General features: G+C 40.7%; 1 protein-coding gene across 5 annotated transcripts in view; it reads left to right on the forward strand.

Annotated features, from left to right (window-relative positions):
• The first annotated feature begins 680 nt into the window (after positions 1-680).
• Positions 681-14,919, forward strand: part of nedd1 (NEDD1 gamma-tubulin ring complex targeting factor) — a 57,731-nt gene continuing 43,492 nt past the window's right edge. For 2 of the 5 annotated variants that reach the window (XM_043713277.2, XM_087999739.1), the window contains exons 1-6: positions 685-804; positions 3,378-3,521; positions 5,441-5,535; positions 5,691-5,807; positions 7,723-7,863; positions 11,426-11,655. In XM_043713277.2, coding sequence (XP_043569212.2) covers positions 3,386-3,521; positions 5,441-5,535; positions 5,691-5,807; positions 7,723-7,863; positions 11,426-11,655 — 719 coding nt within the window. In that variant the 5' untranslated portion in view covers positions 685-804; positions 3,378-3,385. Of the gene's footprint in view, positions 828-3,377; positions 3,522-3,581; positions 3,639-5,440; positions 5,536-5,690; positions 5,808-7,722; positions 7,864-11,425; positions 11,656-14,919 lie in introns of those variants that run through there. The other 3 variants (XM_043713275.2, XM_043713276.2, XM_043713278.2) reach the window with 3 other exon arrangements.

Below are 14,919 nucleotides of genomic sequence, written 5' to 3' on the forward strand. Positions count from 1 at the left end.
GAGCCAGAGATTTCTCTCACTGGAGGTCATGCAAAATTCCCAGTACTCTCCTTTTCAAAAGGTCAGTTTGCTGGGTAGCCCATTGATCTCACCCCATCATACAGTCCACAAAACATAGATTGAGAAGGAATCTATCCTTGCTTCCCAGAAACTAATGAGGGCTGCATTGATTTTTTTTCTGCTTTGGCACCTGTGCATCAGTTGACCTCCAGCTGCCATGGGTGTGCTCTGGCTACATGCAGTTATGAACTAGGCATGTCAGGGTGTGCACTAAGCATGTGTGACCAGGCAGTAAGAACATGTGAAACTTTGTACTGGGGTATGGACAGTATTTACAGCAGTGCACTTGTCATGTTTTGAGTATGTACAGGAGTGTACTGGGTATTCACAGTAATGTACTGGGCATTTATAAGAAGCAAAAATCCTCAGACAGCAACAAAGTAATAATAAGAGATTGCTGGATGAATTCAGCAGGTCTGTGGAGAGAGACAGACAGAGTTAACGTATCGTCTAGAGACCCTTCTTTAGAATAGAAGATGACAAACCGTCTTCAAGTACCTGTCTTAGATCCACATAGACAGCACACTCACTCCGCCCCTCACCAACTGACAGCAGAGCGCGCGCGCGCAGCCAACGGCAGCGCCGTGGGAGGGGGAGACGCCTGCAGAGCTGCGCGCGCACCTCGGGAGGGCAGCTGTTGGCGCCAAGGCGAGTTCGGAGCCAGGCCTGCCCTGAGCGGTCAGTCAGTGAGGAGGAGTGGACCCTGGCCCGGTGAGCAGTCAGTGAGGGAGTGACCCCAGCCTGGTGAGCGGTCAGTGAGGGAGGAAGTGAGTGACCCCGGCTCGGTGAGCGGTCAGTGAGGGAGTGACCCCGGCCTGTGAGCGGTCAGTGAGGGAGTGACCCTGGGAGGAAGCGCTGGAGGCCCAGGACCCTCCAGGAACCACGGCGTATCAATCTGCTGCCGGCGGGGCCCACTGGCCTCCCTCAGATCCCCGATGCAGCAGAGCCCCGGTCCCCGTGTAGTTTTTCAAGTAAGAGCGGCCTGCCCCGCAGAAACTAGTTCCCCTTCAGCGGTATCTCCTTTCCCCTCCGCTCTTCCTTCACCGGGGATGAGGTTCTATCTTTACTCTTAACTTTTCAATGTAGAACCATTTATGTACCACCTTGGGAGATTTCAAATCATCGTAGTCGATGAAGCACTTTCTAAAGCTTAATCGCTATTGTGATGTTGGAAATGGCTCAGCCAGTTTGCGCACAGCAATCTCCCTCAAACAGCAATGTAATATTCTATGTGATATAGATTATGGCGTTAATATCACCTACTCAATCGGAGCTTTTAAAACTACCTGAGCAGGTAGATGACACTTCAGTTTAATGTCTCATCTGAATGAAGGCCCTTGAGATAATGCAACATTGCTTCAAGTACTGGAATGTCAGCTTGGATTTTTGTCCTAATGCTTGGAATTGGACTTGATTCAGAAATGAGTGTGTTACCAACTGACCTGCAGCTGATGCAAACAACGTGACACTGACATTTGTTTTTGTGATGTTGATTGAAGGAAAAATATCAGCCAAGATCTTGAGAAGAACATAGCTGCTTTGAATTTGGTTGTGAGTTTAGTTTACTCGTCAGACAGACAGCCTGTACTTAATCTCAGTTGATTGGTTTATGCTGCAGAGTAATGCCAACAGTCAGGGTTCAATTCCTGCACCCGGTCACCATGAAGGGCTCACAATGTAGAACTCCCCCCTCTTCTGAGGCATGTGCCTATCAGATTAAACCATCACCAGTTGTGTATCTTTAATGAGAAAGCAATCCTGTGATCCTTTGGGACTGTGGAGTCTTTAATTTTATTTAATGTTTTATTGTTTACACAGCATCATTGACGGTGCAGCACAGCACTCCCATGTGGATTATCAAGCAAGATTATAGGCTCATGTCTCTGGAATGGGATTTAATTCCCCATGATTTCTGACTCTGGCAAGACTGTTACCACTCAGTGGGCTACAATTACAATTACAACTTCTGATCGTAAAGCATTGTTAATGCAACAGTTGGTGCCACTACAGCTGTTTTTTAAAATCTGACATAAATTTGCAAAACTTAAAATTTGTCCAGACAAAATACAAAATCAATTAAATTATAAACTTTGAACACCTGCCCCCTTATCTACCTATCAAACTGCCCCTCAATCTCTCAGCTATCAATTTACTCCTTGCCCACACCCAGCTGCCAGCCTAACTGGTCACCCATTTACCTTCAGTTATGAAGGAGAGTCCTATTGAATTTGAAACGTTAAGCCTATTTCTCTCTCCACAGACACTGTGTTGAGTTTCTCAAGCACTATGTATTTTAGATAAGATGCTCTTTGTTTTCGGTGCATGTGCACCAAAGCAAGCCTTTAAGTCAGTTGGCTTTTTCTCTGTCTTAATCACCCCTCTAAGGATAGAATTATATAACGCAGTGCTAAATACAAGCAGATTAATTTCAAATGCTTTTACCTCTGCATTAGTCAATGAGGGTTCAAGTCCTAGTGTATCTTTTTTGAGACTGCACATTCAATGCAGTATTCAGAGGAGTCCTGTGGGTGCTGTCTTTCAGGTGAGATGTTAAAACGAGGCTTTGCCAGTCAATTCAAGGTGGACATAAAAGCTGTCTGCTGTCACAATATTGCAAAAGCAGATTTTCTACTTATTATCCCACTTTATTTGTGGGTGTTTGCCTTGCACAAATTGGTTTCAATATTTTTGACATTCTGACTAATCATAAGTTTTTTAGTGGCTGTGAAACACTTTGGGACTCCCTTAAATTGTGAAAGGAACTGTATAAACATTGACCTTTCTGTTTCTGTTGATACCTTTTTTGTGTCCAAATCTTTGCTAAATTATCTAAGTGAGAAAACACTTCTACAAAATTTCTTTTATTCAAACTATAAATAAACAAAGTGTCTATAGTGAAAATAGACCTCAGTAATAAATACTTTTACCTATACCTTTTAAGGAAGTTTTCCTTTCAACTCTCGGTATTTGACTTTTAGTCAAACTAGTTTCTCTCAGTTGGAATTGAGGTATCAGACAGATGGATCTTCATAAAATCCATCTTTTCCTTTCTCAACTTTCAGTCATCCTTCCTAAATATATTTCTGTACCTCAGATAGAAATTGGGTGCATTTGTTTTTAAAACATCCCAATGTTACAAAGGCAGGTTGTTACCAGTTGGAATGTTGCCAATGCCAATTTACATGCACACTTTAAAAGTTAATTAGTATTCAAACCCAATACTTATTCAGTGTTTGAGAAACTACAGTATATTTAACCATGCTCCTTATTCTGGAGGCTGTTCTATTTCATATGTATCTCATGTTTATATATTGCAGGATATACCATGCAGGATAGCGTCAAATTAGCTTCGTGTGGGGATGACATTAAAATCTGGGATTCGCTTTCAATGACAGTGGTGGAACAGTTTAACCCTCACAAGAAACCCTGTGAAGTAACGTCTGTTTGCTGGACTATTGATAATATCCTTTGGAGCTTACAGCTGTCAGTAACAATTCTATTTATGTAATCAGTTGCTGTTAGACAGCCCTTTGGGAATGACGATTACTTACTTGACCTCTGGTTTGTTGAGTTCTGAGGTAATTATTGTGTCAAGGGTACGGTCTGGGAGGTTGAGGGGTGACCTGAAAGAAGATTATAAAATATGATAGGCATAGATAAGGTGAATAGCAAGGATCTTTTCCCTCGGCTGGAGTGGTTCAAAATGTATTTTTAAGATGAGGGGGAAAGTTTTAAAAAGGATATGAGGGTCAATTTTTAGGTTAGTGTGTGGAATGAACTGTCCGAGGAAGTGATGGATGCAGGCATGGTTACAATATTTAAAACACATTTGGATAAGTACATGAATAGGAAAGATTTGGAGGGAAATGGGTCAAATGCATGCAAGTGGGACTAGTTGAGTTTGGTAGGCATGGACTAGTTGGACCGAAGGGTCTTTTTCCATGCTGTATGATTCTGTGTGACGGTGCTTAAAGAGTTGGGTAGATGAGGGTTGTTGGGAAGTTTGTTTGCACGGTCCATCTCAATTTTGCACGTTCCTGACAAAACCTGTTGATGTGCTTGGTGCCTTCCTAATGACCACTGCACTATTTAGATTCATCTGAAGCCAGGGACTCGCGTGAGTGAGTAGGTGTATTTTAACCTCTTCAGGGATGCTTTGAGGACACCCTGCCCCCGACCTTAAGTGTTTTCACTGTCACCCCACTCAGCGAAGCTGATTTTCAGTGGTTACTGTCTGAGTGCTAGACATGGGACAGCACGGTGGCTCAGTGGTTAGCACTGCTGCCTCGCAGTGTCAGGGACCTGGGTTCAATTCCTTGCCTTGGGTAACTGTCGGTGTGGAGTTTGCACATTCTGTCTGTGTGGGTTTCCCCTGGGTGCACCCACAATCCAAAGATGTGCAAGTTAGATGAATTGGCCATGCTAAATTGCTCATAGTGTTCAAGGATTGTGTAGGTTAGGTGCATTAGTCAGGGATAAATGTAGAGTAATAGGGGAACAGGTCTGGCTGGGATACTGTTCAGAGGATCAGTGTGGTCTTGCTGAGCTGAAGGGCCTATTTCAACACTCGGGATTCTATGAATCACGTCTTGGGGAAGGACACTGTTATTGACAGCGTTTCTTTACACTGAATTTGGAGGATGGTGTAAAGACAACTAATCGGACCTTACTGTTTTGAGGTGCCTGCTATAGGTTGTTCAAGTCTCTGCAGCCTGTAGGACCATAGTGACCTGGTAAATCACCACTTTAATCTTGAGATTGTTGACCCAAATCTTGATAAATGCTGTTATCCTCTGTTGACAAACTAGCATATTAGATGATAAAGTGACTTTCATCACCTGTACCTGTTTCCAGCAGATCAAGGCTCCCAAGATATGAAAATAGTTTTATAAAATGATTTAATAATCTGATAAAAGGACTCTAAATGATTAAACTGATACAAGGGAAATGTTTTGCTCCAAGGTTGCAGCATAGCATCTTTAAAAAGCAGATTAGAATGATTGGGTTAACACTATTTTCGGACCACATGATGATCAGCTGCTCGATTCCTGTTACCTTGCTGGAATTTCGAGTATTTTTCTGGTTTTTGCATTTTATTTCCACTGCAAGGTTTTACTAATTTTTCCTTGCCTCCGTCCTTGCCCTATGGATCTGTTCACATCTCTAGGTTTTCCTCTGCTGTGTTTATCATTTGTTCCATCTTTATTAATGGCTAATGCTTCCATGACTGCCTATTAATTCTATGTTCAGTATTCAGACTCCCCTGCTTACTTAAGTCAGGGTTTAATTTACAAATTCTGTTCTTCAGATAGAAACTTTGTTCCCTTAACAAGGCAAAGTACCTTTGTTTCTAAAATCACTTTACCTTAATTTTCTTCACATCAGTGTTTGTTGAGCTCGTCAAGTAGTGGGGACAAAATAGTTCTGTCATCCTGCAGATCCACCCCAGTTCCTATAAAAGATCTTGCTGAAGGGGTAGGTAAATATTTATTACTGTAAAACTCCTTTAAGATTGAAAAATATTGCTTGAGGGAACATTTTTCAACTAAACTTTATTAATATAATTTAAATGTCTCATTTATTGAGGTTATGTGTCTGTTTTAATAATCAAATTTTCTCTTGTTGCACAGAAAAAGCAGACATGTCTAAGTCTGAATTCTAATTCGAAATGTTTTGTAAGTGGAGGTCTTGATAATACAGTCAATATCTGGGACATAAAGTCAAAGAGATCGCATAGGACACTGAAGGTATTCTGTCGAACAACGGTCAAATGTTAGTGAATATTTTAGTTTCCTGTGCAGTGTTGAATGTGTCACAATTCATATTGATAATTTAATAAAAATGTATTCATAAAAATTTTCATATATAAGATGGAGATGAGCAATTTCTTTGCAGAAAGTTATGAATCTTTTGATTTTTCTGCACTAGAAAGCATTGGAGACTGAGAGATTAAAAATATTCATTGCTGAAATAAGATTTCTGAATGACAGAAGTTAAGGGCTATGGGGAACAATCCAAGTTAAGATCAGGATCAGATTAACTTTGCTCTTATTGTATAATGGAGCAGCCATGAAGGGGCTGCACATTTTTTTCAACAGGGGCAGGGTAATTAGAGCAGGTTGATTAATTTTTTAAAAAAATCATTCGTGGGATGAGGGCTAGTGTGTATCGCCAATGGGCATTTAAGAGTCAAACACGTTGGACCCAGAGTCACATCTAGGCCAGACCAGCTAAGGATGGCCGTTTCCTTTCCTAAAGAATATTAGTGAACCAGATGGGATTTTCCAATAATCCAATGACAATGGTCGTCATTAGGCTCTTAATTCCAAATATTTTTATTGAGTCGAATCCCACCATCTGCCATGGTAAGTTTCGATCCCAGGTCTCCAAAACATTGCGTATGTCACTGGATTAACAGCAATAATACCACAAGGTCATTGCCTCCCTGCAGGCAAAAATTGTGTCTTTCCTTTGCTGGGCAATCACCCTTGGACAGGAATTAAGGGTAGTTGAAGCTGTACGTCGGTCAGGAGGACCAATGGAACGCAGATTGATATGCTGTCAGGGAAATGAGAGGCCTTGCAATCCTTAGGTAGATGACGTGTCTGCTGGGTAAAAATGTGAAAAAACAGGCACGACAGTGTCAGTGATTGTTACTAGACTGATGAGGATCAAATCAGTAATCCCGGGAACGCAAATTTATATCCCACCACGGTATTTCAAGAATTTAGTTTGATGTTGTCAAAACAATAAATTCAAATTCAATTGGATGTTAGTATCTTGGGTTATAATTTAAATTGGTTAAATTCAAATTTGACAAATGCTGTTGCCAAAATAGCAACCAACTCCGGCTATTTCACAGCCATATGTTACATATTTTTAATTTTCCAATACTCTGAGACTTCTAGTTAGTCACATGACAGGTACTTGTAAGTTCTCAGTGCAGAATAGCATTCACTCTCTCTTAAAGGTACAGTACACGGCTTAAACTTCATAAAACCTGTCCTCATCTACACACTTCTCACAAACATTAACTCAAGTTTGTTAGGCGTGACTTCCCTCTGACAAAACCATGCTAATTATCCCCGATCAAACCTCGCCTCTCTAAATGGAGACTAATTCTATTCTTCTCTGTATTCTCCATTAGTTTCTCTGCCACTGATGTGAGACTGACTTGGTCTATATTTCCGTGATCTATCTCTACTATCCTTTTGTAAAGAGGAACCACTTTACCTATTCTCCAGTTCTATGGCATCTTCCTTGTGACCAGAGATGAATGAAAAATTTGGGTCAGGGTCCCTGTTACATATTTGCTCTTCCTCCTCCCACAGCAGCCTGGGATACAACTCATCTAGACCTTGGGATCTGTCCACTTTTAAAGACACCAAAACTTCCCATGCCTCCTTGCTTCTTATATCAAATTGCTCAAGAACGTCACAGTATGTCTTGCATCGTTCTCCTGAATTGTTTAAGTACCTCAAGGCATTCTATACCACTTCAGACTAAACTAATTATATTCCTAACTCTGAAAGTATAACAAATTAATATGCCATTCTTCGTACTCTGTCAGTGAAACTTTCTTCGCTTTGTTTTTTAACATTTGCTGATCTAAACACAAGTTCCATTTGAATAGTTTTGTATTAATCAATATGTGTTTTACAGGATCACAAAGATGAAGTCAGTAGTGTCTGTTTCAATTGGAACGACTACTATATAGCATCGGGTTCTCGCAGCGGTGATATTATTGTGCATAGTGTAACAACTAATATTTCTAGTGCTCCATTTGGTCATGGTAAAACTCAGGTACGTGCTTTCTTCAGCAGTGCTTTGACATGTAAAATTTGTAAACGTTATTTCCCCACTTTTGTATATTGGTTATATGTTAGAGAATTGAAAATTGTTTTTTCCAAATGTGGTTTAGGACTTGAGTGATTCAGCAAGTTATTAGAAATAATCTTGAAGAAACCTTATTGGATTGACTTGCTTGATGCACTGTCTGAAAGGATTTTGCAACAGATCAGTAACAATTTTCAAAGAGGAATTAGGTTAATATTTTAAGGGAATAAACATTGTACTGTCTCCATGATTGAATTTTCTGGGCACTTCAGTAAATCTTTTCACCACCTCCACGTACTTTGAGCACTGGTCCCTTAGATATAGCACCCAATTTCCGTAGTATTTGGTGTTCTTAAATTGAAGTCCATTTTTCTATACCTTATTTGAGTCATGCATTTGTGTGTCTTATCTTGTTTACACTGCACCAATTTTGTTGTGACTTTGATAATAATCTAGAGATTGTTATCTTTGAACTCTGACCTCTAAGATTCACTTGGGTCAAAATTAGTTAACTCCAGCAGAACAACTTTCCTAGTTCTGCCTGTTTCATTGATGCTTATGTGGACTCTGACCATTTGGATCCTCCCCATCATATTAATGTTTCTCCCCAGGACAGAACAAATGTCCTGAACTCTGGACCTCTAGGCTCTTGCTATCACCAGCTGAGAGATGGTGACCTGACGTAAGAAAACTTTCTTCTTTGTCTTAAAAGTAATTATTCACTTATTTCAGCGTGACACCTAGATCTAGATGCTTCCACAAACTAAAACTTCCTATCCACATGTACCCTGTCAGGATCTTGGATATTTCAATAAAGTTGCCTTTTCTAAACTTAAGCCTAGCCTTTCCTTATAAAACCATTCCATTCCAAATATAAGTTTTAATCTCCTTATCTGACGAAGAAATGTTCTGGCTATGGAGGTAGTGTAATAAAGGTTGACCAAACTCTGCGTTGGAGAGACTAGATCTGTTAGGACTATATTCATTGGAGTTTAGAAGAATGAAAGACATCTCATTCAAAAATTATAAAATCATAACAGGACGAGAGAGGATAAATGCAAGGTAACAGTTTAAGGATATAGGCCTTTTACGACTTTGATAAATCTTTTCACTCAGTGAGTGGGGAGTCTGTGGAATCCTTCCACGGAAAATAGTTGAGGACAAAACTTTGACTGTATTCAAGGAATTGGCCATAATTCGTAGGACTAAAGGTATCAAAGGATATGGTAAGAAAGCAGAGATACTGAACTGGGTGATCAGCCATGCTCATGTTGAGTATTGGTGCAGGGTCAAAGGACAACTGGTGGTGGTCAATAAATGCTGGCTAGTCAGCAATGTCTCACAAGTGAATTTTAAAACAAAAGTCCTACTCCTCCTATTTACTATGTTTCTTTTTTTATATATATAGTTAGTAAATCTCTGAACTGCTTCCAAAGTATTTAAATTTATCCTTCAATAAGGGTACCGATATTATATACTATTGTCCTGTATAGTTGAAACATAATCTCCCTACTTTTGTATTCAATTCACCTCACAGTAAGTGGGAGCATTCTATTAATTTACTTAACTGTTTGTTACACGTGCATTCTAGCCTTCTGTGATTAGTGCACTTTGGCCAGTCAAATCCGTCTGTATATCAGAGCTCTACTCTATCTCACCATTTAGGTAGTATGTTCCTTTTATATTTTTCTTGCTAACGTTCACAGTTTCACATTGGGGATGACACAGTAACTAAGTGGTTAGCACTGCTGTATCATAGTGCCAGGGACTCTGGTTCAGTTCCAGCCTTGGGGACTGAATGTGAAGTTTGCACGTTTTCCCTGTGTCTGCTTAGGTTCCCTCTCGGTGCTTCAGTTTCCTCTTCCTGTCCAAAGAGGTGCAAGTTGGGTGGATTGGCCATGCAAAATTGCCCCTAATGTCCAGTGATGTGCAGGCTAGATGGATTAGCAATTGAAAATGCAGGATTACAGGGACAGGATTGGTGAGGGTGTTGTGTCTGGGCTTTTGTCTTAATTTCATGGTTAGGAACTGATTATGTGCTGTTTAATGTGTAATCTCAACTAAAACTTGAATTGGTATGCCAACGTATTTATCATAAGATGCTTTCTTCACAAGTTGGATTTTCTTTAAGCAAAACATGCTGGAAATATTCAACAGATCAGGCAAATATAGAATGGCCAAATATCTGTGAGGAGAAATTGAGCTAATGTCTTATATCAGTGACTTTTGCTCGTTGAAACCCTACAATATAGAAAGAGGCCATTTGGCCCATGGAGTCTCCACCAACCCTCTGAAGACCATCTTGCCCTTTTCCCATAACCCCATGTTTACCCATGGCTAACCCAAGTGGACTGCACGTCTCTGGACACTACAGGGCAATTTAGCATGGCCAATCCACCTAATTTGCACATCTTTGTGAAACAGGAGCACCCAAGCAGACACTGGGAGAATGTGTAAACTCGAGACAGACGTTCACCCAAGGTTAGAGTCAAACCCGGCTCCCTGGTACTGTGAGGCAGCAGTGCTAACCAGAGCCACTGTGCCGACCTATCAATTCTTTAGAAGTATTCTTTATCTGCAGGTTAGATAACATCTGGAGTACTGTGTGCAGTCTTGATTAGATTAGATTAGATTCCTTCCAGTGTGGACACAGGCCGTTCGGCCCAACCAGTCCACACTGACCACCCAGGCCCATTTCCCTCCCACTAATGCGCCTGACATTGTGTGCGACTTAGCATGGCCAATTCACCTGACTTGCACACCTTTGAACTATGGGAGGAAACCGGAGCACCCGGAGGAAGCCCACGCAGACACTGGGAGAATGTGCTAACTCCACACAAGGCTGCAATCGAACCTGGGACCCTGGCGCTGAGAGGTAGCAGTACTAACCACTGAGCCACCGTACTGCCCCAATCTTTGCTGCACTCCATCTATGGCAATAATACTTTTCCTGAAATAAAGATTGGGGCAAGATTCACCAGAAATATTGCCAGGAGGGTGGGATTGCACTATGAAGAGACATTGGGCAAACGGCCTATATTCTCTAGAGTTTTGAAGAATATGGGATGATCTCATTGAACTTAGAAAAGACTTAAAGGGGTAGACAAGGTAAAGTACGCTATTATCCCTGGCTGATGAGTCCAAACCTGGGGAATACAATTTAAAGGTAAGGCAGATGCCATCTTTGTCCACAATGAGTAGAATTTAGTTTACTCAGAAGGTTGTGAACTTTTGGAATTCTCAATCCCAGAAGGCTGTCGAAGCTCAGTCTTTGAATATGTTAAAGATAGAGATTGATACTGGGTTTTTCGAGTGGAGTGAGTAAAAGGCATTGAAGCTTTTGATCACCCATGATCCTATTGAAAAGCTGGGTAGGCTTTACAGGCTGAATGACCTGTTCTTATATTCCAGCTGAATTGACAATTTAAATGTTAGAAAATAGTATTAGCTTTTTTTTTCAAATTAGCTGGAGAAATGTTTGTTTCCATTTGCACATTTCAAACATTTCTGTTTGATCTTCCTTTTTCAGCCAGTGCAAAATCTGAAGTATTCCATCTTCAGGAAAGCTTTGTTGGGGAGTGTTCACGACAGTGGTGCTGTAACTCTTTGGGATGTTAATACACAGCAACCTTACCACACCTTTGAAAATGCTCACAAGGCTCCAGCTTCTGGACTTTGCTTTTCACCAGTGAATGATTTGTTGTTTGCCACAGTTGGTTTGGATAAAAAAATCAACTGCTATGACACTTCAAGCAAGATGTGAGTATATTGTAGATGTTTGGCAATAGCTGTACACATCTTACTTATGTATTGTCAGTACTGAGACCACTGCTTTTCCTGATAGGAAAGATAGCTTCTCTGGATGAGCACGTCACTAATTCAAAATGCGTAGATGACTCACATTGTAGAGAAAACCTTGTTTTAAACTTTGACTGACAGGCTAGTGGAATGAGCAGCTGTGTGGCAGCTTACATTTAGTACAGCTAAATGTCAAGTGTTGCATTTTGGTTAGCGGAATGAGTTTAGGCAATGTAACATAAAGGCACTGAAAGGACAGATCTGAGGGCATACATGTACAGATTATTGAAGGCAGCCTTTGACATGGGTGACCACGTAGTCTTTCTGAAACGAGTCTCCACAAGTGCTCTCACCTGATTTCACACTCCATTACCTAATCGAAACCATGGTGTCAGTTTGAACAACTGTTACCTCTCATGTCTCCTGTGGATTGGTTCTTGCCTTCTACTATTTCTCATCTACATGCTGCCCGTCAACAACATCTTCCAAAGACATAACATGAATTTTCACATGTAATTTCGTTATACCCAGCTGTATATCATTATCAGCTCTCGATTCCTCTACTGTCACTTAATTTATCAGAATGCTTATCTGACATCTGGATTAACAGCATTTTGTCCTAATTAAATATTGAAAATACAGACAATAGTTTTGGCGACTACTCCAAGCATAATTTATCTAACTTATAGACTCTATCCTTCTTCCTGACAGCAGTCTGAGGTTATTGTCAGTGTTAATGGGGAGGTGTGTAATCTTCTGAAGAAAGGTTGCACAAGCTAGGCCTGTATTCATTGGAATTTAGAAGAAGGAAAAGTAATCTTGTTAAGTCACAGAAGTTGCTGTGGAGTTTTAGAGCAGTTGTACGTTCTGATGGACAAGAGAGTCGCAGGTATGCTGAGAGGTAAGTATAGAAGCAGACCTTTCAACCCATCAAGCCTACTGTGCCATACAATTAAATTGTAACTAATCATCGATCTCAATGTCACTTTCCCAAACTATCTTCGTAGATTTTGAAGAATCACATCAAAAGATATCAGTCTCTGTCTTAAGTGTGCTCAATGATTAATCTTCCACAGGCTGTGGGGAAGAAAATTGCAAGTTTCATCACCTGAGTAAAGAAATTCCTCCTCCATGGTCTGAAATGGCTTACCCCATTTCCTGAGATTATGATCCATATGAATTTTGAGTTTCCATGAGTTCCCCCATCATTCTTCAAAACTCTACCAAATACAGATTAGCCCCCTCAGTCTCTCCTCAAAAACATGTTCAACCATTGCAGGGTTTAGTTTGGTGAACTTCTTGCACTCCCTCCGTGGCAAGTGAATCTTTCCTTACCTAAGGAGACTAAAACTGCACACAGTATTCCAGCTATGTCTTATGAAGGCTCTACACAACTAGAGGAAGCTATCTTTACTGCTGTACTCAAATCTCCTTATGATAAAAGTCAATGCACCACTTTGTTCTCAAAGTGGAATTGATGCTACAGTTGATTTGCCATGATTTTACTGAATGGTGAAACAAAGTGGCCAAATGGCCTATTCCTCTTCAGTCTTAAGTTTACAACCTTGGTATTACATTTGACCACAGGATATGCTTTCAGCCTCATTCACACCATCCCTACTTATGACAGTGTATTTGACTCTGTAATTCTCTGTAACATTGCCCAGTATGTTTCACCCCCATCTCAACTCATCTGCTAAACCCTCTTTCCTATCTTCATTAGCTGTACACTCAACAACTCCAAGAGATCTTGTATTTCTGAACAGATCTTGTGCACAATGCAACTAATGAAACAAACAAAATTCGAGGCTTTATAAATAGAAGTGTGAAATTAAAAATCCAGACAATTCTGTAGGACCCACACAACACATTTTCTCAGCCCCAGCTGATGTCCAATCCTAGATCAAAAAGGAACTGGGAGCAGTTCAAAGACTTTGGTGAGATTTATTAGAATGGTTCCTACAGAACATGGAGACTAGAGAAGTTTTTCTTCAAGCAATAAAGGGTAGTAAGAGAGTGCATCGAGGTATTTAGAATGATTAAGAGTTTAGACAGAATTAACGTTTTCCAGTTGCGGAATTGCACTAACTTGAGTCACAATTAAAATGCACGAAATATGATGTGGAAAATCTTTTATTCTCAAAGTGTTGAGTATTTAAAATGCATGACTTGATAAAGTTGCAGATGTGCAAACATTGGTAGTTTTTCACAATTAATTGGATAAATAATTGGATTAAAAAGGTGTAGGGGCGGCATGGTGGCTCAGTGGTCAGCACTGCTACCTCAGCATCAGGGACTGGGTTCAGTTCCACCCTCGGGCCACTGTCTGTGTGGAATTTGCATGTTCTCCCTGTGTCTGCGTGGGTTTCCTCCAGGTCCTCCAGTTTCCTCCCAGAGTCCTAAGATGTGCAAGGTTAGGTGGATTGGCCATGCTAAATTGCCCATATTGTTAGGTGCATTAGTTAGGGGTAAATGTAGGGAAATGGGTCTGGGTGGGTTACTCTTCAGAGGGTAGGTGTGGACTTGTTGGGCACAATAGCCTGTTTGCATACTGTAGGGAATCTTCAAAAAAAAAAAGCACCACTGGTTACTAAGCTCCAGGCCAAATACTTTTCATCTACTGCCACCCTCCGTCTTCTATGGGCTAGCCAATTCTGTATCCAGACAGTCAAATGTCCATGAATCCCATGCCTCCTTACTTTCTGGAATGAGTCTACCATGGGGAACCTTATCAAATGCCTTGCTGAAATCCGTATTTACCACATCCACTGCTCTAGTGTCTTGTCACATCCTCAAATAATTCAGTAAGGCTTGAGGCATGACCTGCCCTTCACAAAGCCATGCTGACTATCTCTAATCAAGCTATGATTATCCAAATAATCATAACTCTTGTCTCTCAGAATCCTCTCCAATAAATTGCCCACCATGGACGTAAGACTGACTGTACTGTAAATCCTAGAGTTATCCCTATTCCTTTTCTTGAACAAGGGAATAACATTTGCCACCCTCCAATCATCTGGCACTACTCCAGTAGACAGTGAGAATGTAAAGATCATCACCAAAGGCACCACAATCTCTTCCCGTAGTAACCTTGGGTATATCCCATTTGGCCCAGAGGACTTATCAATCCTCATGTGTTTCAAAATTTCCAGCACATCGTTCTCCTTAACATTAACCTGTTCGAGCACATCAGTCTGTTTCACGCTGTCCTTGCAAACAAGATCA

The sequence above is a fragment of the Chiloscyllium plagiosum genome, unplaced genomic scaffold (genome assembly GCF_037043375.1).
Source record: "Chiloscyllium plagiosum isolate Xiang-an unplaced genomic scaffold, Cpla_swu_hap1 HiC_scaffold_23, whole genome shotgun sequence".
Taxonomy (NCBI): domain Eukaryota; kingdom Metazoa; phylum Chordata; class Chondrichthyes; order Orectolobiformes; family Hemiscylliidae; genus Chiloscyllium; species Chiloscyllium plagiosum.